The 23218-nt window shown below is 33.3% G+C and overlaps 2 protein-coding genes across 2 annotated transcripts; both read left to right on the forward strand.

Annotated features, from left to right (window-relative positions):
- The first annotated feature begins 1960 nt into the window (after positions 1-1960).
- On the forward strand, positions 1961-21393 carry LOC119645245. Its single transcript, XM_038045341.1, has 2 exons — positions 1961-2108; positions 18192-21393. Exons 1-2 carry the CDS (start codon positions 2079-2081, stop codon positions 18327-18329), a joined length of 168 nt encoding a protein of 55 aa, XP_037901269.1. The 5' UTR covers positions 1961-2078; the 3' UTR covers positions 18330-21393.
- On the forward strand, positions 21309-23213 carry LOC119632306 (PE-PGRS family protein PE_PGRS16-like; the record flags this gene model as incomplete). The annotated part of the gene is made up of 3 exons (XM_038025143.1): positions 21309-21650; positions 21712-21937; positions 22009-23213. Coding segments are annotated over 3 exons (1773 nt in total), but the record flags the coding sequence as incomplete, so codon positions are not given.
- Positions 23214-23218: the final 5 nt, after the last annotated feature.

Consider the following 23218-nt stretch of genomic DNA (forward strand, 5'->3'; position numbering starts at 1 on the left):
TATCGTTTGAAGTTTTGATTGTCTCTCAGGAAAAGTCTTGTCCCCAATTTGCTTCCATTAATAACTCAAGAATAACTGAGATAGAGACTGACGCGGAGCGATATTAATGATTAAGACGCCCGTTCATTATGATATACATACTGCACATACTGCAGATAATATATAAGCAAGAAATGTTGGCTTTTGTGACAATTTTTAATCAAAAATCTTAACGTCTTTTTCGTTGATTTGTCTGTCTGTTAAAATCACGTCTGGACAAGCAAACACATACATTTATGATTAAATTGCAAAATAATATGCGTATATTGCGGATCTCTTCTTCTTTTCTTCGTGCCAAGTGAAAAGTCTGGTATTTCCTGCTGCAGTTTTCGATACGCTGTCTACAAATGGTATGAGAAAACCTAAATTAATAAATACGTCGCAGTTAGATTTTCCCGCATACTTGCCAAACGCCAACAATCATACATATATATATATATATTTTTTCTTGTTATTAACAGTTGATTCGTTGCATATATGAAGTTCGCTTAAGAAACAAGTTACGCGACAGTTCTTTCAAAATAATTTTATGAATAATTTTTAATTTACATCCTAAATTGTCAATTTTATTTAGTTGATGTCTTTTTTCTTTGTTAACTGGAATGTGTGTATATCGAAATCTACATAAAGATTTATAGATAATCAAAATGTCTTATATTTGAATATATATATATATGTGTATTTATGTATGAAGACATATTCATTCTATGGCTTTAATAAGACTTAAATTATGACTAAGCTACGCAAGACTACAAAAATGTATGTGTGTATGATAGGAACTAAACTTATTTACGTATGCTTCTCAGGGTTAAGTACGAAACTCTATTTGGATTAACGAGAATGAGCAACTTGAACTTGGCTTAATATTAATGTTCCTGTTAGTTAGTTAAGCCTGCAATTGTGAACATTTCTATATATGGTTATTGGTTGTATTGGTTGTGCGTTCAAGTCTGCGTGCGAAGCCAAGATACGGAGAGAGAGAGAGAGAGAGAGAGAGGAAAAGAGCTCAACCCGTCTTATAAATACAGTTAATAACTTGTGCTCATCCCATCCGTTATATAGAATCTGGATTTCCCAAACTTTGTCATACGGCATGGCATGTGACTAATATGATCAGTTAAAGATTTCTTTAGCACTTCATTCACTTTCATAATATGTACATTAATTAATTGTTAGGAAAATGTTTTGATCTATCGATCAATCGTTAAATATGTTGCGATTAACTCGTAAATTTTCCTGCCAAGCCTGGCTATTATTGAAATGAAACGGACGACTGATGTAATGTCGGAACATATCTTTCGTCTTAATTGACTTCCATCGGAATGAAATACGAGCTTCACAACTTCACTCGGTAATACAATTTGTTTGCCGTTTAACTTACATTACTTACATTAATATCGATGGTATAGAGCATTTAAACAGATCGCACACGTTGAGAAGTCATGATATAGATGACGATGCTTGTTTTAACCACGTTTATTGCTCTTCTGATCACGTCACAATGAATTATTTTAAATGCGATTGTGTGCGTATGTTTAGCATTTTCGGCATAATTTTTTTTTATTTTTTTACTCTTTTAACTTAGCTGTCTGCAGATCGCTTGTACGCAGAGGCAATGTTTATATTGCAAAGCTTGCCGCAGATCATCTTCAGTTCTCATTGATCGATCCAGACGGTGCGGTCTCAAATAAAGAAAAACAAAAAGTTTTTCTCCTATCTTCTTTTGTTTGCTTGCTATTTGTTTATCATCTTTTCAAAAGGATAACATTGTTAAAAAACCCAATAAAGTAGTAAAAAAAAAAAAAGTATCATTTATACGTACATTTGGATGGACAGTGTGAAAAAACCAAAAATTGTAATTTGAATTATCTGAGTTTTTCAAAAGAAAATTGCAAGAACCCTACAAAATATATATATACATATATACATATATATATATATATATATATACATATTCGTATACATATTTATATATACATATATATAGAATATAATAAACGAAACATTAAACAACAATACATACAGAATACATCGAGCCAATGAAAATGGCGCGTGCACTGTTTTGCATGGTAAGTTGATCAACTTAAATAAGGAATCAGTTCATGAATTCAAAGTACCGTCGTTTATACATATTTCTAAATATATACATATATATGTATAGATTTATTTTTCATTGTTCGGCAATTCTCCCAGTAATTTTCTGAACCTTCACAATATTCGGGATCTTGAACAGCGGGAGCTTAGTGCACTGTTAGAACAGTTCTTGTTTTTTTTTTTTTTTCTTTATAAAGGAATTCCGAGAGGAAAAATCTAAAATAATATATAAAGTAATGCGGATTCAAAGCTTAACTAAGCTCGTCATTGATTATATTTTTATCTCATGGCCAATGGCGCGAGGAAAGCCATGTTTTGCTAGAAAAAGAAAACCATTCCGACTTTTAACTGATTCTCAAAGTACAGATCATGAAGCATGATTTTCAGTCAAACTTCAGAATTTTTCTTTTGCCTTCAAAATTTTTTCAAAATTAGTACTACATGTCCTGATATAAGTAATTCAAGTAATTAAATTTCGTTCCAGTTTATTATAGAACTGTAATCGTTAAAATATGTTTACCTTTCGATTAATTAAATCCATACAGCAAGACATACAGATGGTAACTGATGAAACTGGGTCAAGCATTTCGATCACATTTTAAGAATAATTTTATCCTCAAAGGCAGCGGGATGTATAACGGTTTTTACAAAGTATCAATAACTGCAACAAGCAGTCTTTAATTATAATTAGGTATAATTAATTTATGATGATATTCAATTTATAAATTTTAACAACTCAGAGATTCGTGCTTAAGAGATTTCTCAAGATTAAAGGAGTATGTATGAGTTTCGAATCTTCGGATACGTGGGATAAAAACGAATCATGTTTATTAGGACACAAAATTATCATACGGATCAGGTGAAGGAGATTTCATCGAAGAATTACACCCACTCGTTTAACCCTGTATACTTTAGATCGCTCTACTCTATCGGAATACTTGGATGTCTCCTTGATCCCATTTACAATGTACACTCGTTATGTTGTACTTAAGGCATGCACCAAATTTTGCGCGAAAATTAGGATCAATCTTAGACTAATCTTAAAATATATAAAACATTTTTTGTCATAGTTTCTCAAAACAAAATAGAGACATGGCCTTGTCATCCCGTATATTATGGAAAATTATATTTTTGGACCATTTAAAAGCTCAGTCTTCCCTTAGCCACATTTTTTTATATCATTGTTGGATGGTCTAGGGAGTCTTTAGGTGAATAATAATGCGATAAAAAAATAAAAGGAAAAAAGATCATAGGGTGATATAAACCTCTAGCATAAATGTGAAGTTCGATTGAAGAATGTGCTTGTTCACGTGCTCGCTTTTGTTCCTACAGCATTATTTTCAATATAAGGAGGTCCGTTTCTTAGGCGTAGAAAAATACTTTTGCAGATACTTAATTAGCATACATATATATATATATATAGAACTCTAATATAAGCAGCGTCCAGTGCTACCTATAAATTTCGATGATCGCATACAGCCTTTCAATTGCTGTTACTTGAAAGCCATCTCATGTCATATATTTTTCTACTTCTTGATACATATCCTTCTCTGTCCAGAAAGGACTTTGCGCTCTTGATCGGGATTAATTTAAAGAAACACATTCAATTCCTTTTCAGTGATGTTAGCTTCTTTACTTTAGTTCGATTGGTGGAAAGTGAAGTTTTGCTCTTTCACGATCGAAAAATGGATTACGTCATAAATATCATGCGATTAGGAATAAAAATTTAATTCTATATTCAAACTTCTTAGAGTAAGTAGTTTTTTATTTGTTTTTAAATTCATTGGTGTGACGACTAAAGCAACTTGTTCGAGAAAGTCGGCTTTATCTTATTCATTCATTTACTTTTTTGCTCCAAATTTATTATGACACGTTATCGCTATCAAAGCAACCTAGTACTATTTAACACAGGGCTTTCTCGAAAGTGATCGATCTTTTGGTCCTTTTTTTCTGGGATTAGTATTCTTAGAAATTCCATAATTTCAACAATATTTCTCTTTATAAACGAAAAGTTCGGGCGAAGGTCAAAGTATTTGTATTGTTATCATCTTCAGAAAATTTAATAAATTCGGGTTTAATGTTCGATATTATTGTAGGTAAAAATTAGCATTATTTTTATTGAAACGCTTCGCTGCTACTTTCCAAAGTTTGTCGTCCCGCTTGCAAATGGCTGTGGACAGCCGTCAGAGACTCAATAGCAAGTTTACATTTAATTAGAATAATGTTATCAATTGCTTGAATCGGATTTTGGATGACCTCAGGTGGATGGCAAAAATTTAGATAAAAATCTAACACTCTTCAGTACATATAATATGGTCGCTCGGGATGATCGCAAATCAATTTTCATAATTTTATTTATAATAAATTTGCGATCTTCAATAGATATCGATTTGAGAAGCTTGCTACATATGCTTTTGCAGAGACTGGTGTAAAAATGCACCAGTCAACCGTTACGCACACAATTAAAGAAATATTTTGAGGTATTTATGTGATGACTTTAGATGCGAGCTAACAAATATTCGCTTCAAGGCGAGTATAATTTTTTTACTTGCTTTCTGATTAACTTGAATAAAGCAACGGGTAGTTGTTGTAAGCTTTTCAACCTTGAGGGATGTCAATTATTTCAAGTAATTGATTTGAATGAAAGATTAAGACAAGATTCTTAATATGGAAAATTCCATCTATTTGGGAATTTCTTTTACATTAATTGCAGGCCTACCGGCCTGTCTGTGTCGCCTAAGTCTGCGTTTACATAATATTAACCTTGGCGAGTGCCACTCACTAACTATGAATAACTGACTTAAATTAAATATACAACAGCAAAACAACAACACCACTGCCTTTAACAATTGCGGCGACAGCCAAAAAAAAAAAAAAAGTGAAAAAAAAAAAGAGTTGGTAAATAATAATTATATATTTTACTTAAAACTCAGTTGCATACTTACATAGATAATGTGTATACAAATGATGAACGTTTGCGTGTATGTAAGGGCGTTTATATGAACATTTCTTAGTTTCCTATAAGTGCGTACATATGTGCATAAAATTGAAATTTCCTGAGGAACCGGTTTAGAGCCTTCTTCTTCTCTAAAACAACTCTTTGCAACTGATGACCGAGTGTCCTTCAAGCAAACATAAAAATTTTAATAGGCATATAAATAAGATTTTTACAAAGTAGGTTAACAGACTTGGTAGCTGTTATTTTTACATTTATGTAAAATAATTACCAAGAAATCTAACAATTAAATGCTAATTTGCGATACAAAATATTTTCTTGTTGAAAACTCTGTCTGACATAAATGTAAATAAATCTTCAAATATATCGTCAAGAAGTTGTTTGATAGCGAGTCGAGCTAATAATTATAACTTGATTGCTGCCGACGACTATTGCCCTTGTTACTATCTGTAAGCGACTTATTTAGCAATATATTTTTTTTCAATAGAGCGATTTAATTTACATATCTACCGTTCAGGGAAGAAACTGCATTAATTTCAGCAGACTCCTTTTAAAGGGTGCCACTACTGAAACAGCCTGGAAAGGAAAGATATGTTTTGTTTATTTTTTTTGAGTATATTTGAAGAGATTATTAAGCACACCGTTAAATATTAGAGAAGAAGTTATTGTGAGGCACTCTTCTATTGACAAGAACAAGTGAGAATATTACCGTCAGGCAAGACCGGCTGTTAGACATCCTAAATAACTTTACCTTTCTCATTTGTTTTGATAATCATACATCAACAATTACACATTATTTTCATGTAAAGGCATACTTTCCCTGAGAACCCGTATATTGGAGGATGCCCAAACATCACTTGGCATGGTCCAAATTTAATAAACTCGATTGAATAACGAAAAATTTTATTATTTTTTAGTTTCCGTCATAGAGAGCTAGAAATTCGAATTTTTTGCTTTTCGCCATAAACCTTGTATGGTAAACCTTGTAGGGTCCAAGAAATAGATCTGTATCATTCAAATTGCTTATCGTTGATTTTTTTGCAAACTGCTTCTAACGACCACCTTTCATATAAAACTAAACTATCAAACTAAAAATTAAAGTTTCTTCATGAGAAATCTCAAGCGAAATGGGTTCCAAGAAATAGACTCATATGGTTCAAATTTGGTCCACTTAATATTTATGTCAAATTTTTATTATGAACAAATTTTCACCACAAGACATTAACAATTAGGTCTTTTCGCATATAAGGATTTACATTTTCTCAGAATCCTTGCATGCGATGATATTCAGAACATAGACCTAAATGGTCCATAAGTTGATTTTTTTGTCAATTTACAATTACGAAGCAATTTCCATCATCAAATATCGAAAATCACAACTAGAAACGGTTACGTAAAAGGGGGCTGTAAAAAATCATCCCAGCCGAAAAGTTTTATGGAAGCACGTCAGTGTGCAAAATTTCATCAACACATTTCAAATATTGCGACCTGCGTGCCGAACATAAGAATACAGGCAAAGACATCAGACAGACGGACGGACCGAAAATGATTCTGAATCGATCGATATAATGAAAGGTTTAATCTTAAGTCTTTGTGAGTGTTATATACGTCTGCACAAACTTAGTATACCCTGTGTCGCAAACGGTGTAGGATATACATATTTTTAAAGTAACTTATCGCAAATTTTGAAGAATGTTGTTGTAATGTAAAAATTCGTAAGAAAAAAGTGAAAATTGAAGTACTTGCGTGTGGCGGTCTGGAAAATCGATTTTCGTGAAAAACGCGTTTAATCTTTTCATATACATGTTATTGGCATTGGTTTTTTTGTTACAACAAATTTGTTACTCTACTTTTTTTTGTTAACTTGCGATCCGACGACCATAGAAATGTTACTGCAAGTTTAAATATTCCTGTTTGTTCTCTTTCCATGAAAATTTTACGTTTTAATTTGCCGCTTTTGCTGCATCGATCAAAGATAGGTTGACACGTTTTAACACTTTATGTTTTATGAAATGGCAGAGAAGACGGCAAGAAAATGCATAATTCGTCAATCAAAGTCACAATCAACTCCAAATACATTATCCCAAACTTTTCATTTCTTGGCGGGAGTTCTGAAATGCTTCGAATCATTCGCAGCCTCTTGTCAATTTGAAGGTCGTCTCGACATATTCTTGTTTGGCACTGCCTTTCAATGAAAGGCAACTTCCCTTCCAAACGCAACTTATCTGCCATCGTATTAGAGAATTTAGTCAGGTAAAGCATTCAGCTGTAACTTCCCAGAGGGTGTGCTCATAGTACGTAAAAGTGGTGTTTTTGGGAAAAATTACGCAATTTCAAGGTCACATTATTGCGCGGGCTACAGATGTTATATTAAAAAAAATTTTCGTTATTTTTTTTGCAAAATTTTGAATAATGTTATTGCGTAATGCCCGAAATTACTCATTGGAAATTGCTTAACGCAAATTGGATAGATCTTTATTCGAGCTAACAGTTTAAAGTGTTGCACGCAATGAATGCGTTTGCATCGTGCATCGTACAGCATATTATTTTTCTTTTTTTGGACTCTCATTTTAGGTACATGTTTGACTGCATACGTACAATGAGAGCATTTTCTGACATTGGCATATATGAGGTACGATAAAAATGCATCTCCTGCATACCTTTCGTTAATTTCACTAGATTAGGGTAAAAAAAGGATAACTCGCGGAACGCGGTGGAAACGATACAGAAACAAATTTCATATTTTTACGTTGTAAGTGGTTAGTAGCCAAGATCAGTGTTAAAGTTCAATTTTAACATCTTTCTTATTTATTTGATTGGTAACATTTTACAGTTAGAAGTTATTTGAATAATCCCTAAGTATGCATAAAAAAAAAGTGATTATTTCATTATTGCACAAATTACTTACGCTTATTTATTGGTAAGCAAATTAATTAATTTACTTAATTGCCTTACACACAACCGTATGCAGTTACAATTAGCGAATGAAATAATATCTTGTCCGTTTTTAAACAGGTGGACAGCAAAGTCATTGCTATCGGCGCTTGTACAAGTCTGGCTTGTTGGAGCGATAATATAAGACTGATCGACCGACTGACTGACTGACTGACTGACTGACTGACTGACTGACTGACCGATTTAAGTCCCCATTGCTCTTGCCAGCAGTGTGAGCAGTGGGAATGGAAAATCCTCTTCGTATTTGCGCTCAACATATTAAATATTTATTTCTCACGTAAAAAGCAATATTTCAAAAACAATATGAACTGTTTGTTATCTTAAGAATTAAAAAAAAAAAAAAAGAGGAAAAAAAAAAATTAAAAATATATATATACATACTTGAATCGCATTAATAGATGATATGTGTATGGAATGTTGGAAATTATTCAAATATTGTGGTTTTCAAAGTACTTTAGTCTAGTTGAGCCATTAATAATAAATCTCGTACGCGTTTAAGAAGAGCGGGTTTTTTACTTAATTATAGCATAAATCATAAGGTAATAATGGCCTTCTCCTTGATCAATTTTAAATAAATTTAATTTCATTTTTCAGATCCATTAAGAAAACTGAAAGTTGATGTATTAATTCTGCAGCCGGTTATTTCGAAGATGAAATCATTTTTAAATTTACCAAAATCAGGTTTAAATACCATTCACATCAATAAATTTGACAAAATATTTCAGCATTTGTCGGATTTACCTTTTTCTCATTATAATGATGATGATGATGATAATCAATGATGATGATAATGACGATAGAAAACAAATAAGCCGGATATGTTAAATGTTGTACATACACACACACACACATATATATATATATATATATATATACATATATGTATATATACATCACATTAAATGTATGTGATTTTGAAAAGTAATTCCATAAAAAAAAATTAGTGCTAATCAATAAATTGCATATTTGGTCTCGTACCAGTATGGCTTTTAATTAGAATTTATTAAAACCTTGACCGCCCCATCCACGTATGTAAAATACTTAGAAAAATGCAGAACAAAAGAAATAGTCTCTGACCAATAACAGCGTGCGCTTTGCTTCATTATTCAAGCCAGTTTTTTCTTTAAACGGCCGTTTACTTAAAATTGTTTGTGTTTTTTTTTTTTTGTTTTTTTGCATTTTTTCTTTTTCATTTATTAGCTCCTTTTTCGAGATGATAGATGACGAAAAAGGTCTAGTGAGTTTGGATAATGTACGCCCTCAAATATCTAGTCCTTGTTTGTCCTATTTTGATATAAAAAAAAAAAAAAACGGTTTTTAAACGATCGACTTGCACGATGAAATGAACTTGAAATGCCATTCATGATTCATAATGCGAACATTCGCATGCATATGCATTCGTACGTAAATACGTTCATAAATTGATTCGGCCGACAGCAATGGCCGCATTCGGATAAGTATGTAAAAACGATATGATGAAACTTTATTGCAATCGATTGTGTTGGCTATATGATGTGAAATATAAATAAATATATGCATGATATGGCGCAGTCAGCGGGAATGTCCCAATTTTTGGGTCCATCGTCAAAACAGGTCATTACGTTATAATTTAAATGACCTTGACAGCTGCACAGCTTCTTGCGAGATTCCAGCTTTAACATTTAACTGAAATATGTGTACAATTGTATATATTAAGCACATATATACGCATTCACATATACCAACATAATGTCTAAAACGAGTCTGTTTAATGCGGGCTTTATAGTCAAAGCGGTATTGAATTGTTGATTATTGCTGCAGTAAACCTGTTTTCTTCACGCACTCAACATGATATTTTATTCTGTTTGTATAAAAGCATTTCGTATCTTTTGTACAAAGTTGGACATATGCATTACACATATGCATATACGTATATATATATATAATAAAGTTTTACCAAAAGCGCACAAAAAAGATGAGATTCGAAATTTTCTTTTAGAATTGTCAGATTTGTGTTGTTGTGTTTATGGTAACTTATGGTAGACTTAAATCTACATGTTTACCCATGTAGTTTGAAGTTTTAGTCTTAACGGACATGCAAACAGGCGTACGTAACGTTGGTGATTGTGTTTACATAATATTTTAAATCAAACGACGAAACTACATGAAACCAATATTTCGTACTGATTATCTGGTTGGCCCTGGCTGTGACACGGGAAAAAATCCTCTTCTGATTAATTAACAAGTGCGTAAAATGAACAGAAGAGCTCTGACTGAGTCGATGGCGTGCATTACGCCTCTTTGGTCCGTCTGTCTTTTCAATGTTTTTCAAGCAATGTTTACCTTATCTTAATTGCTTAAACAAGTTATGTAAATAAATAAATTGGCACAAATATATACTATTAAGCATATAAGTCTCTTAGTGTACTCTTTAAAAGTTAGACAGACCAGCCTAATGTGAACACTTTGAATTTTTTGCTTGTCTTTCAATATGACCTGATCCTCGATATGACTATGCAGTCTGTCGCACTTTTTAGTTTACATTATAATATTACACACAATTATTAGTAATAGACGCAAATTTTTTTTATACATGTTTGCCGTATTAGGTAAATAGGAAAGTGGTGATGCGCGCCCATCATTTAGTCAATAGCAGACAGAGATGGATTGTAGTTGATTATTTTAGGAATGGGAGAATGTGTATATGCATGAACAAATGACGTTGCGTAGGCTTCATATTTCATTGTTGATTGCTGTTGTGTTTAAAACTAAGAGACAAATAATAAAATTTAAATTAAACAACAACACACGACCTTTGAGTCATTGAAGTTGTTGTTAATTTTTTTTTTATTTAATTTTTTTCTTTTAGTTTACTGCAATTGCCTTGACTTTTATTATTATTTTGATAAACGATTCAGTTTACATGAATTTTCCAACTGCTGCACTGCACCCTGCAGTCCGCAACACCTGTATTTAGATATTTCTAACTCGTACTCATCAGGCACATCGAGAATTGCTTCAAAACATCTAACCATCTAACCATCTAACATAACATGTTAATGTGAAAACTTTTAAGAGGAGCTAAAAAGCGTCTTTGTCTGGTTTTGTTTTGCTTTTCAAGTATTTTTTATGACAGGCTTCTATGCCTTAAAGCATTTTTAATATTGCAAATCGTTTTGTTAGCTGTTAATTTCATCTTTAAAACCTATAATTCGCGCTTTAACATTTTGCTTATGTCTATCTCTCAATAATGCAGACGTGTTTGTTAAGCGGCTTTTCAAATACTTTTGCATTCCAGTTCATAGTTTAGAGCTTCAAGTGGCTCAATTTGTGCATACACTCGAACGTTAATGTTTGTTGTTCTTCTTGCAAATTTTAACTAAATACGCATTTAGCTGGTGACCAAATTTATTTTATTACTGTGACAAGGGAAAAAAAAATGATATAAAAAAAACACATCGCAAAAGATGAAACCACTTTATGCATCCTTTATAGTTACCTAGGTCATTTGGATTAACAACTTATGACATTTTAATTACAGTGTAGAGTATGATTGACATTTTATGAAATGAGAAAAAAAAAAAAAAAAAAATGCATAAAGTTATAGTCTGTTTTTGGCTCTGTCCCCCCTCCACCCCCCTGAGCGGTGAAATTGAAATCTTTTTCATGCCTGACGTCATATAATCTATAATACATCGCTCAGTAAGTTTTCGGTCTAAGAAATGTACGGTAACACTGTTGATAGAATCAACTTTCAAACGACACGTCTCAGACCGCCTACTCAGCACCTCTCGGCTGAGTTCGAAATATGTTGTATTTTTTTTTTTTTTTCAAAGCAGCCCATAGCCCACAATATCATAGTCACCAAACAGTAACGTGAAGCAGAAATACATTAAAAATCACGACGACGACAATGGCCCTGATCGTGCAATTACCAAAAATCTTTTCCTTTTTATATATTCACTCCAAGTGGGGTGTATTTAAGGTCTGCCCATAAAGCTAAAATAATTTTTTTTTTTTTTTATATTTTTATGTACTACTTTTTTGCAATCGTTTGAGATAAGTCCGATTCTAAAAACTGATGTGCATAACTGGAGAATTGGTTTGCAACGACCAAATTAATGTTTAACTTGGAATATATCTAAGAGCGAAAAGTATTCTTTTATTTGATATTTCCGTTCTTTGAACAATCGTATCGTGAAAAATTGTTAAAGAAGTTCCTTAGAACGCTAAAATATTTATACGAGTTAAAATGAAGAGAGAAAAGCATATTAAAAAAAAATTCGTTTAGTATTAGTATAATCGACCTTCTTAAATCCTTTCATTAAAAATTTTAAATTTTATTTATTGGCTCGCGTTCCCGAAGACGTAAACTTCCTTGTATTTAACAGACAATTCGGTAATCGATAAAAATTAATATAACATAAGGGGCATAAGGGGAAACGTGTAATATATAATCAATAAGGAAAAATAACTTATTCTTACTTAAATTAGGTATAAAAAAAAAGTTGACCAATATACGCGACAGCCATTTACCCATAAAATTTTCGAAATAACTCATGAACTATCTCTAGTATCGAGTAAAGTATGCGCGAAAAAGTAGCTGAAAGGGGAACTTAGTTTTTTGGCGTAACGTAATCAATGGCAGTCGTATAGACAGTATTTTTTTTTTTTTTTTCTTATATAACGGCTAAAATTCCCCACATACCATTTATATAAATGCATATTTGTATGAATGTATAAAAAGTTCCGTTACTAATCGGAATTACTGCGCGGTGTTGTAATCAACGTAAATCTTTTAATTGAAAATAAGCCTTTCGGAAATCAAGATTAAATTTAATCCATCTCACACAAACTGACAATTCATAGAATTTCATCATAGACAAAACGATGTTTTTACTTTTGCAATTGCTTGCCTTTCAGGTTTAATATCAGGCATGAGATTTGCACGGAAACGAGTAATCTAAGTTGAAAGATTTTAAAATGTAGCGTTCAATACGCACACAGTTAGGTAAATACATGCATGCATTTATATGCAATAATTTTTAACATTTTGTAATTAACAGAGGCGGATCTTCTCCGTTAACTGCTTTTGCGACTTTATACAATTTAATTGAAATCGTTTTAATTTAGCTGATAGCATAGATTGGGGAGAATTGAATGAAAGCCCTTCTTAACAAAAGTTAAAAATAAAACAATTCAGTATATAGCGCCTAAATTCCTACTAATTAACCAAAAGTTGAAATTGAAATCTTTAGCCTTACCAAAGAGAGTATAGTCTCTTAAAACTCAAAAAAATGCCTTCAGGTATTTGCAGTTACATTATTTACTACAAGTCAAACGGCACTAGGCAAATAGATTAGGTTAAGAACTTTGATTTTTTATTCAAGTTTATCTTAAATAAACTTCTGTTTTACCAAATACCTTGATATATATAAATCGCTATATATAAAAGTGACATAAGAAGAACATTTAGAAAAAAATTTTTTTAATGATAAAAGTTAACTGAAACAAGAAGATCGGCTTTCCTCAAAACTCTGGCAAAGGAAATTTTTAATACAACATATACCCTTAGTACAACATATAGGGTAGATGAATATTTTGCATTCTTCTTTGCTTTTACCAAAGCTCTTCGACTTTCCAAGTTACCTTTCTGCGTTCCTTGCTGAAAAGTTTTAATTGTACCCTACACCACTTGTGTATGGTACAATGTATATAAAGTTTGTGCGAACGTTTCTAACACGGACAAGAGCTTAAGATAGACCCACCTTTTATTATACCAAGTATTATATCTATTAAGCCTTTCTATAAAGGTTTCTTCACTATGCACGCTTTCATGAAAAATATGCTTTTGCACGAAAATAATGTATAACTATTGATGTACCTGTATTGCCAAAACGAGTAAATAATTGTATAAGATGAAGTGGTGTGGTCGGCGTTGTCCGACTATAATATTCTTAATTGTTTTAATTATTTTTAATGTTGAAGGAGTAAAATCATTATAGTGCGCCACGGCTCAACTATACCACTTCGTTTAACAAAGTTACTCATATAGCGACCTTTGAATCTAAGGCTTTATATGGGGTATTGGTCAAAAAAGCGGTCCGCTCGGAATAGTTTTTAATAGCGCTCGTCCTTGCACTAAAACACGTTGGCGTACCAAATTTCATCAAAATATCTTCAAAACTGCGACTTCTAGGATTAACACAAGAACACAAGATAGACAGACGGAGAGACAAGTTTAAATCAATTTGGAGATATATAAAATGATTCTGAATCGATCGGTGTAATAAAGGATGGCGTGTATCCCGATTCCTACTAGGTCCGTACGTGCGTAATATATCTTGCCCTGCACCACAAGTGGTGTAGGGCTTAAAAATCGATTTCAAAGAACTGTCAACTGTGTCCGATCGAAAAAGAGATCCAAATATGTTTCTGGTTTTGGGAAAATCCATTCGTTTTTACTAATTTACGAATTATGATTTCATATACAGTTCACAGGGTTCTTCGGATTGGTCAATATTCGCTAGTATAATGTTTTAAAATCGATTCTAAGACTTTCATGGGGGAAAAGTGAATTTATTAGTTAAGAAAGACGGAAATTTATGTTGTATCACGGTATTATTTTAAACGGAGTCTTAATAAGGAATCTAAACTTAGTTTTAATCGGCTTGTGAAAAAGATCTATGAAAAATTTTCATGAGACCTAAAACATATATATCCCAAAATATATCTACATATGTCCCAATATTTACGCAATATTTGAATTAAGTAGAAAACAGCGTTGTTTTTGTTTTAATTAAAATTTTTTTATTCAGTTATAACATGTACAGGATTTGGCCTCCACGACATTTGCCCAAGTAAATGCCATTGCTTGACCAGCCTCGTCTTCGAAGAAGTTTGATCAAACTTTTCATTATTTTTGAAATATTGTCCAGCAATGAAAACGTATTGCAATCTCGGGTAATGTTTCATGTTTACTAACTCTAAGCTGTCATTTGTCAAACGAACCGTTTTTTTATTGTTTGAGTTATCAACAGTCTATCGTGCATTGCGTAAATTCTGGATACCTGATATGGACATATATATTTACGGTTTTCATAGTTTATAGATTCTCTTTCTTCAATATATTGATCAATCGAACATGCCGTAGCTATTGAAAAAATGTCAATAATTTAGATTATGTAGCATCAATGAAAATCGTGAAAATACGATAATGAATTAACAACGTTAGGCTTGTTTGAATCTACTTTTTTCGAAAATAAAAGCGTTCTAAATATTCTATACTCGACGATCGTATTATGTGGAAGGTGTGAGATTGAGGAATAACTAGCAATCCGCCAAGTTATGTTCGAAGGAAGAACCAGGTTGTTATTTTTTCTCTCTCTCTGCCTCCACTTGAAATTATGTGGGCCGCATTGCGGAAGACCTTAGCTGAATTTAGAGAATCGAATAGGGAGAGGTAAATGAGATGTTCTGGAGGAAGGCAATTTTAAGGAGCGTACTCGTTGGTTGTGACGGGCTGCAACTTCTCGTCTTCGGTCCATTTGGGAAGATAAATAAAATTTTTTTTTTTTTTTTTAAAGTCACCATTTGAACACACCTATGAACAATTTTCTTAATAGCTTCGAAGGCACTCTTGGCATGATCTGTGCCGGATTAGAATGCGTGATAGATGAATTTAATAAGGAGTTCATTACGTTCACGTCTACCTCGCAACTCTAAAGCTTGACTGAAATGCAAACAATTTCATATTTTTAGGTATTTTTATTATGAAAAAATTTGCTTGGATATGAAAATGTGGTAAAGGTGAAGACTCATTTATAGATTTGGGTTTCGTGTTTATTTTGATTTTTATATTTTCTCATATTAAACATTATTCGTAAAGGTGTGTATGTAAGTACATAAATATGCATACCATAAGAAGTTATACAAATGCATTTTGACAAACATTCGTGACGGCTGCGGTACACGCACTTTAATTTTACGTATTTGTATTTATATGTAAATCATGACGAATTTGTACGGTGCACATTATTACATTGATTATGTTGTTCAATCTTTTTCGTATGCAAAGATTTTTTTTTTTTTTTTTGTTTTTTCGAAAGCAAAAAGCAAAAGCACATAAAAAAAAACCGAACGAAAGCGCGTTTGACATTTAAGTAAAAACCAGTCAGATGAACCGGATCTTAAGGTAGAATTTAAATGGAAGCAAGACTGGCGGTACCAGTGTGTGTACAAAATAATTTGAATAAATTAAATTAAAAAAATGTCGCAGTACACGTACGTATCTGTATTAGAACATACATATAAGTCATGTGAAAGACAACAATAGGTATAACAAATGAATGAAGCGAATTTGAAACGCCTACTATTTCAAAATACTATTTAGTATTATTTAACTTTGTGTGTTGTTGTTCACTTTTTCAAAATAAAACTATGCATATCCCAAAAATTTCGTTCAAGTTTTCGTAGAGATTGGAAATCATAAATAAAAAGCGCTACAAAAGTAACGATATAATTAATGAGCTACCCTACTTCGGTAGGGAGTTGAAACGTTTTCGAACTTTCTTTTTACTTATTTGATTTTTATGACCGCAAGTGTTTTGCAACCTTCTTAGATATTAATATTAATATGTTTTTGCAACACCTACTCCGAGCGGATCATATAAATATGATAACGATATTCAGTTCATTTAGAGCATTTAGTTCGTCATACATAGCAGTCTCGGAATAATAGTTTATATGCGAATAGTTATAATGCGATGATATGCTGGAAAGTCAAAGTAATCGATATATGATTTGTTCTTTCTACTTATTGCGGTGAGGCTATCTTAAGCTTAAGCGAAATAGTTTTTTGGAAATTTTTTAGTAAAACTACTTAAAATTAAGTGAAGAACGTGGATTGTTTACCAAACATTCAGCATTCATTGATTATAATAAATATATATTTTTATTGACGGGCAATAGGTGATGTAAAATTCGGATAGGAAAGACTATTTCTTTTACAATATTTCTTTATTTATTTCTTAAGCTAATAGCAGAGTTGCGGGTACATGTGCCAGCGTTTTTCAAAAAATTTTTGGTCATTTAGCATGTGGGCTAAGATGATTACTCAAACTTTCTGAAACGGATCTTAGCTTCGCATTAATTATTTACCTGAAATGTAACTTTTTCTATATATGGACATAAAAAAACATACTCGATTAAATTTAGAGAGTGGATAATATTGCAAAATTATATCGGATAGCTACGCGTTACCGCTGCGTAAAATTGATTTTTTCTTTTAGTTTATAGAACAGAAAAAAGTAAATGTGTTATATTGCGTCACGGTCTACGATTAAATACCGTCCTACAATTATTCATATAATAAATAAATTTCCAAACTAAAGCATTATGGGAGATAGTTGGGTAACTGGTCCCCAATACCGTTCGCTTTTAGGCCAAAACACGTTGGCAAGGCGAATTTTATGAAAATTTTTTAAAAAATTTCGATCTGTAAATTGAAAATAAGAATATACAATGAACAGATGGACAGACAAGCTTGTTTCGATTCAGAATTTTTTTCCGGCTCCATCGATATATAAATATATATATATATATATATATTAGGTCTATCTCAATTGCTCTTGGGTGTTACATATATGTGTACATATACCCGGGATACCTTTATATCGTAAGTAATGCCGAGCGTAATAGAATTTCAAAAGTGAAACGAATGAAACACCTGCGCTAGCGCAATGCTCTCTCGTGATTAGCTTACTAAGGCTGCCGAGTGACGGCTAAACCACGACCACCGAACGGATATTCAACAATAAGTGAACATTCGAAGCATCTTATTTTAATGCAAAACAAAATATCCTTAGAAACTAATGGTTATGATAGATATTACATGAAAACTTTGGAATTATGCCAAGAACTCGGGAAACATATTCGGCAATATTCAATAACAAATATATTCCTCGGTATTAATTGACAGATTTATTGTTTACAAGTGATATGTGAGGTCATCCTTACATTTTCGTGATGTTTAGAAAATTTTAAAATATTTTACAGAAATAATGACAAACTTAATGCGTGAAAAAGAAATTTTTTGCAAATGTGAATGCGTAAGTTTTATAATTAATTCACTTATGTGATTTTTGTCTTTTCTTTGTATACTTGACAGGCCATTGCGTGCATCTTTATCCAGTCCGTCATTACTGCGAAGTTAGATGCACAAAACCGTCGTCTAATTCTCGACATAAAAGATCAGAAAACCACCAATAAACAATATTACTCTTCTAATTTTGATACAAGTAAGTAAACGTTTCTAATTTGTACGTTGGCCTCACATTCTAGCCATTTATACTTACATATTTACATACTTACATACGTACAATTTTGTGGTATTAAGTTTTCTCTTCTCACTTAGCAATTGCTCCACATATAGGTATCTATGATTAACTTATCTTCCTCCATACTTTCAATTTAGTTCTCTCAACTTTACGCTTAATTTTACTTTTTTTCCATATATATCTAAAATATTTTCTTACCTTTCTAAATTACTTTTACTGTTGCTCACCATGAGATCACATTGAAAGACCTACTAGTTTTATGTGTTCATATATGTAACAATTAGCCGCATTCTTGTCCTTGATTTTGTATTTTGTTTTTTTTTTTTTTTTTTTTGTAAATTTTATTTATAACAATAACTTCTCCTTTTGGTTCTCTTTAATGCAAGAAAATTAAAAAAAAAAAAATAAAAAAAAAAAAAAAAAAAAAGAAACTAACTTAACTCTTTCCCGTAGTCGTAGCAAAATAAAAATCATATAAAAACATGCTGTAAATGCTGCAATTATTCGTACATAATAATAAGTAAGGCCTTGTGCAACTATACTCAAAGCCGCATATATGCATACATGCTCGTATATTTGCTCTGTGTAAATGTATAGTATTTTGTGTTTTTTGTGAAAGAATAATAATCTTTACTGTGAACAATAAATGCGTAATTTATCGTATATGTCTTTTATAAACAAAGTTAAACGAAGGAAATGTAAAGATACATAATTTATCTCGATTGAACGAATATATATATATGTATCATTTAGCTTCTAAATGTAATCGTAAAAATGTACAGCTTTATGAAATCGTACCAAGAAAGAGAGTTATAGTCGAACGAGCTCGAATCCGTGTATACCCACTACTAATATGTCAGTTTTGCAGTGAACAATCTCTAAGAAGGTTTAGTGTGGGGGGACTCACGTTTACTTAAATATTTATACAAAATAAATAATAGTTTTTTTTTTTGTTTTCTTTTCGGAACACTAATAAACACACTATTGTCATTTTGTACTACGTATATTATAAAAATTGTGCCAATTATGCATATGTTTATGAGTTCTTTTCCGAGAATTTGGCATCATTGGTCGAAGTACGTTTTTTGGCTAAACGTCTTGATGTGTGCCGTTCTGACAAGTGAAACTCTTTGTATGGAGTTTCAAGGTAGGCAAGCTAATGAACTATTGGACGTAGCACAGTCCGTTGTACTTCTGTTCATATGCTACTTCAAAACAATGACCAGTTTTCATTCAATAATCTTAATGATAATTAATTGTCCAAATGTCTTGCAAAGACTTGAAAATAAAATGGGAATAAATTGCCGATCAAAGTGTCATCTTTGGTACTATTTTTTTCAAAATGTATGCAGAAAAAGCTTTAGCTCAGCTCCAATTATACCATATGAAGAAATTGTAAAAACATCATAGCCGGGCAAGGCCGCCTAATATAATTTTTCATTCATTTTCAAATCAACCAAAAATTGTTCCTTGTTTTCATATAAATAAAAACTTAATTATCATCGGAGTGCTCATATGAATGGAAACCAAGACAGATGTTGTTCATCTAAACGACTACTTTCCGTGGGGACCATATATGGGGCACGACCAAAAAAAATGGATCTGTTTGGTGCAAATTTTGTGCAGCGAATTTTAATGTTAAATCACTGTTAAGGACCATTTCTCAACATACAAGAGAAAAAAGTTAGACCTTCTAGTTCTAAGGGCTTACTTTCCGTAGGGACGGCTGTGGACTGTCAGCTACAAATTTTCTAAAACAGTTAAGTATGCTGAAACAGTTTTATTCAGCGATTTTTGCCAAAAAATGTTAACAATTGCGAATTTGTTTATATAACGACCTTTTCCCGATTCCGGCATCATATGGGTAGTGGTCGTAAAAGTGAACCGATGCAGTTAATTTCTAACAGGGTTTGTCCTTGCTCTAAAAAAAAAGTCAGCGCACCAAATGCCATCAAAATGTCTCTGAATTTGCAACCAATAAAGTGAACAAAATTATACATGGGCCAATGCCAACGGGCAGATAAACAAACAAGTTTGTATATGATTAGAATATAATTCCGAGTCCAACCCTACGATAACAGTTGATCGTATCTTAAGTTTTTCTGGATGGTACTTATATCCATACAAACGTTGCGTATCATTGCAACTGTTTCTATACAAGTTTATGTGAAAGCGTCAGCGTTTTGAGACGTTGAGGAGGAAATTGTTATGATATCTGTTGGTAGGTACTACCTATGAAGGAATGAAAAAAATTTGCGCTATCTAGTGGTGGGTAAACAAAATAGTATACTATTGTTTATATACGGCATTAGTAAAATCGGTCTTTTACTATACATCTATACATACACAAATATAAATTGTATATAAAAATTAAAGAAGAAAAAAAAAGAAAAAGAAAATACGGAATTGAATTTTTTCCAACTTGTAAATATTATCAGACAACGAGGCTCAATTTAATATACGTATTTTTATATGTCGTGTCAAAGGATGTGTCGCATAAGAAAAGCTTTGCTTTCTCATTCTATTCACCACTGCTCTGTTACTGAACTGCTAAATACAATATAACTAAACCTTAACTTGCCAATTCTTGCCCTGTCTGTATTGCCTTATGATTATTCGATATATCTTTGTTAATTAAAGGAGTCTTTAGGTTATAAAATGGAAATTTTTCATTTACTCGCGAAAAAAAAAATTGTCTTCTATTTTAATAAGGTCCATATTTCTTTCGTATTTTATTCACTTAAAATTTTCAATCGCGCAGCAGAGCATACTTTATAAAAGCTCGTTTATCCATTATCTGATCAAATTCAGTTTAGTAAAGTCCGAAAAAAATCCGTTTAGGCAGTGCTTAGATTTATTAATTGACTGAAAGTGAAAACTGAAGACGAGTATTTATTGTTTACGAAATAAAGAGAGAGACTTACAACAATAAATATTCCCTATGAAATTTTCCTGTGGATTGTACAGACGCATACCGTTACGGTTATGATATCGGTAAAACTGGTAATTTCCACCACGAAACACGTGGGCCTGACGGTGTTACATACGGATGTTACGGCCACATTGATCCAAATAAAATCTTACGCGCTACACATTATGTTGCTGATACGCGTGGTTATCGGACTGTGGAACCTCAAAAGCCTGTTGTTACATATCCTGAAGCCGATGATCCTATCAAAGGACCGAGCAGTGGAATATTACTGCAATGGGATGAATTATACTTTCCCATTGGTTGTGGCAAATTTGAAGGCGGTGTGCGTCCCGATATTCCACTTGTTTTTATTGACGATGTACGTGTAAATAAACCTCTGTATATAGATTTGTTTATAATTGAAAGCCTGTATTCCACAGGGCACAGACAACCATGTATTCAATTTTACCAAATTTACGCATTTAACGCCTAAAGACTCAAAACAAAATGGCCTTAATGCGCACTCGAATAACGGTGGTAGACCTGTTCACAGCAGTGCTGGGCTTTTCGACAATAGTCATACGTATGAAGGCTCACCTGGCGCTCAGGCTTCAACAACGCACGCAATCCAATCTTTATATCCAAGCGGTGATAACCAAGTTAAAAGTGAGAAATAAGAGCTCCCAGTGGATGTGAGCATTGCCACATTGTGACTACGACATTTATTTGTGTTTCAGATGTAGCATCTGGTCAACTAAACCATTTTGCAATCACCCACAATAAAAGTGCTGATGGTCAGGGTTTTGGTAATTTTCAAGGTCCTGGAAGTAAACATACTGGAGACAGGAAAAACTCAGGAACACATGGCCATTTAGACTTTAAGGGATTTGAAGGCTCCAATACTCCTACTTCACAATCACGTCCGTCTACACAACATGAAAATTCTCTCGATTACGTGCTTCATGGGTCTTCTAGTTCTCACCATCCTGTGGAAACTCACTCTAATGGTTTCCAAGGTTCTGGCGGCTCTGCCAGTTCTGCTGGGTTTGCTAGTTCGGTGGGTTCCGGGGGCCTTGGAAGCGCTGGTAGCTCTAGTAACGGTTCTAGAGATCCTAGTAATTTCGGTGGTTCTACCAGTTTTGCTAGTTTCGACGGCCCTGGCGGTTCTGGCGGTTCTAGGAGCCCTGGCGGTGGCGGCGTTTTTAGCGGGTCCGGCGGTCTTGGTGTTTCGGGTAGTTCTATCGGTTTTCCCGGTCCTGGCAGCTCTAATAGCTATGCCAGTCATGCCGGCTCTGGCGGTTCTGATGGTCCTGGCGGTCTTCCCGATTCCGGTAATAATGCCAGTTTTGGCGGGTCCGCCAATTATGTCGGCTCTGGCGGTTCCGGCAAATATTCAGGCAGTCACGGTTCTGGAAATTATGCCAATTTTGGCGGCACTGGCAGTTCTAATAAATCCGCTGGTACCATCAGTTCCGTCAATTCCACGGGTTCCGTCGGTTCCGTCGGTTATGTTGGTTCGGTCAGTTCCGTTAGTTCCGTCGATTCTTCTGGTTCTATGGATTCTGTAATTTCCGTTGATCACGTCACTTCGGTCGATGCTACCACTTCCGCTGGTATTGCCGGTTCCGCTGATTCCGTTGGTTCTGCTGGCTCTGAAAGCTATACTGGCACTGATCCTAGCGGTTCTCCTAGTTCCCACGACCTATTTAAACCAGGCTCTCATAATTCTATTGAAACACAAAGACCGTCTGGCCTCTTTGACTCTGAAGGATCTGGAAAATATGAACCGTCTCCATCAGCAAGCTTTACTGAATTTACAAAATATGAATCAAACGATTTTCCGGCTCTTAGCCTGGACGGAGCGACTACCTTGTCTGGCAGTTCTTCCGACTTCCTAGGGAAATATGGATCGGACAGCAGGCCTGGATCGGGATCCCCAGGAAAACC

Source organism: Glossina fuscipes, unplaced genomic scaffold, assembly GCF_014805625.2.
Source record: "Glossina fuscipes isolate IAEA_lab_2018 unplaced genomic scaffold, Yale_Gfus_2 1, whole genome shotgun sequence".
In the NCBI taxonomy this organism is placed as follows: Eukaryota; Metazoa; Arthropoda; class Insecta; order Diptera; family Glossinidae; genus Glossina; species Glossina fuscipes.

Excerpts from the sequence above, each read along its gene's own strand:
- LOC119645245 (XM_038045341.1), top strand. The coding sequence starts at position 2,079 with ATGAAAATGGCGCGTGCACTGTTTTGCATG. Across the intron at positions 2,109-18,191 it reads CGCGTGCACTGTTTTGCATG|GCCATTGCGTGCATCTTTAT; the intron begins GTAAGTTGATCA and ends TATACTTGACAG.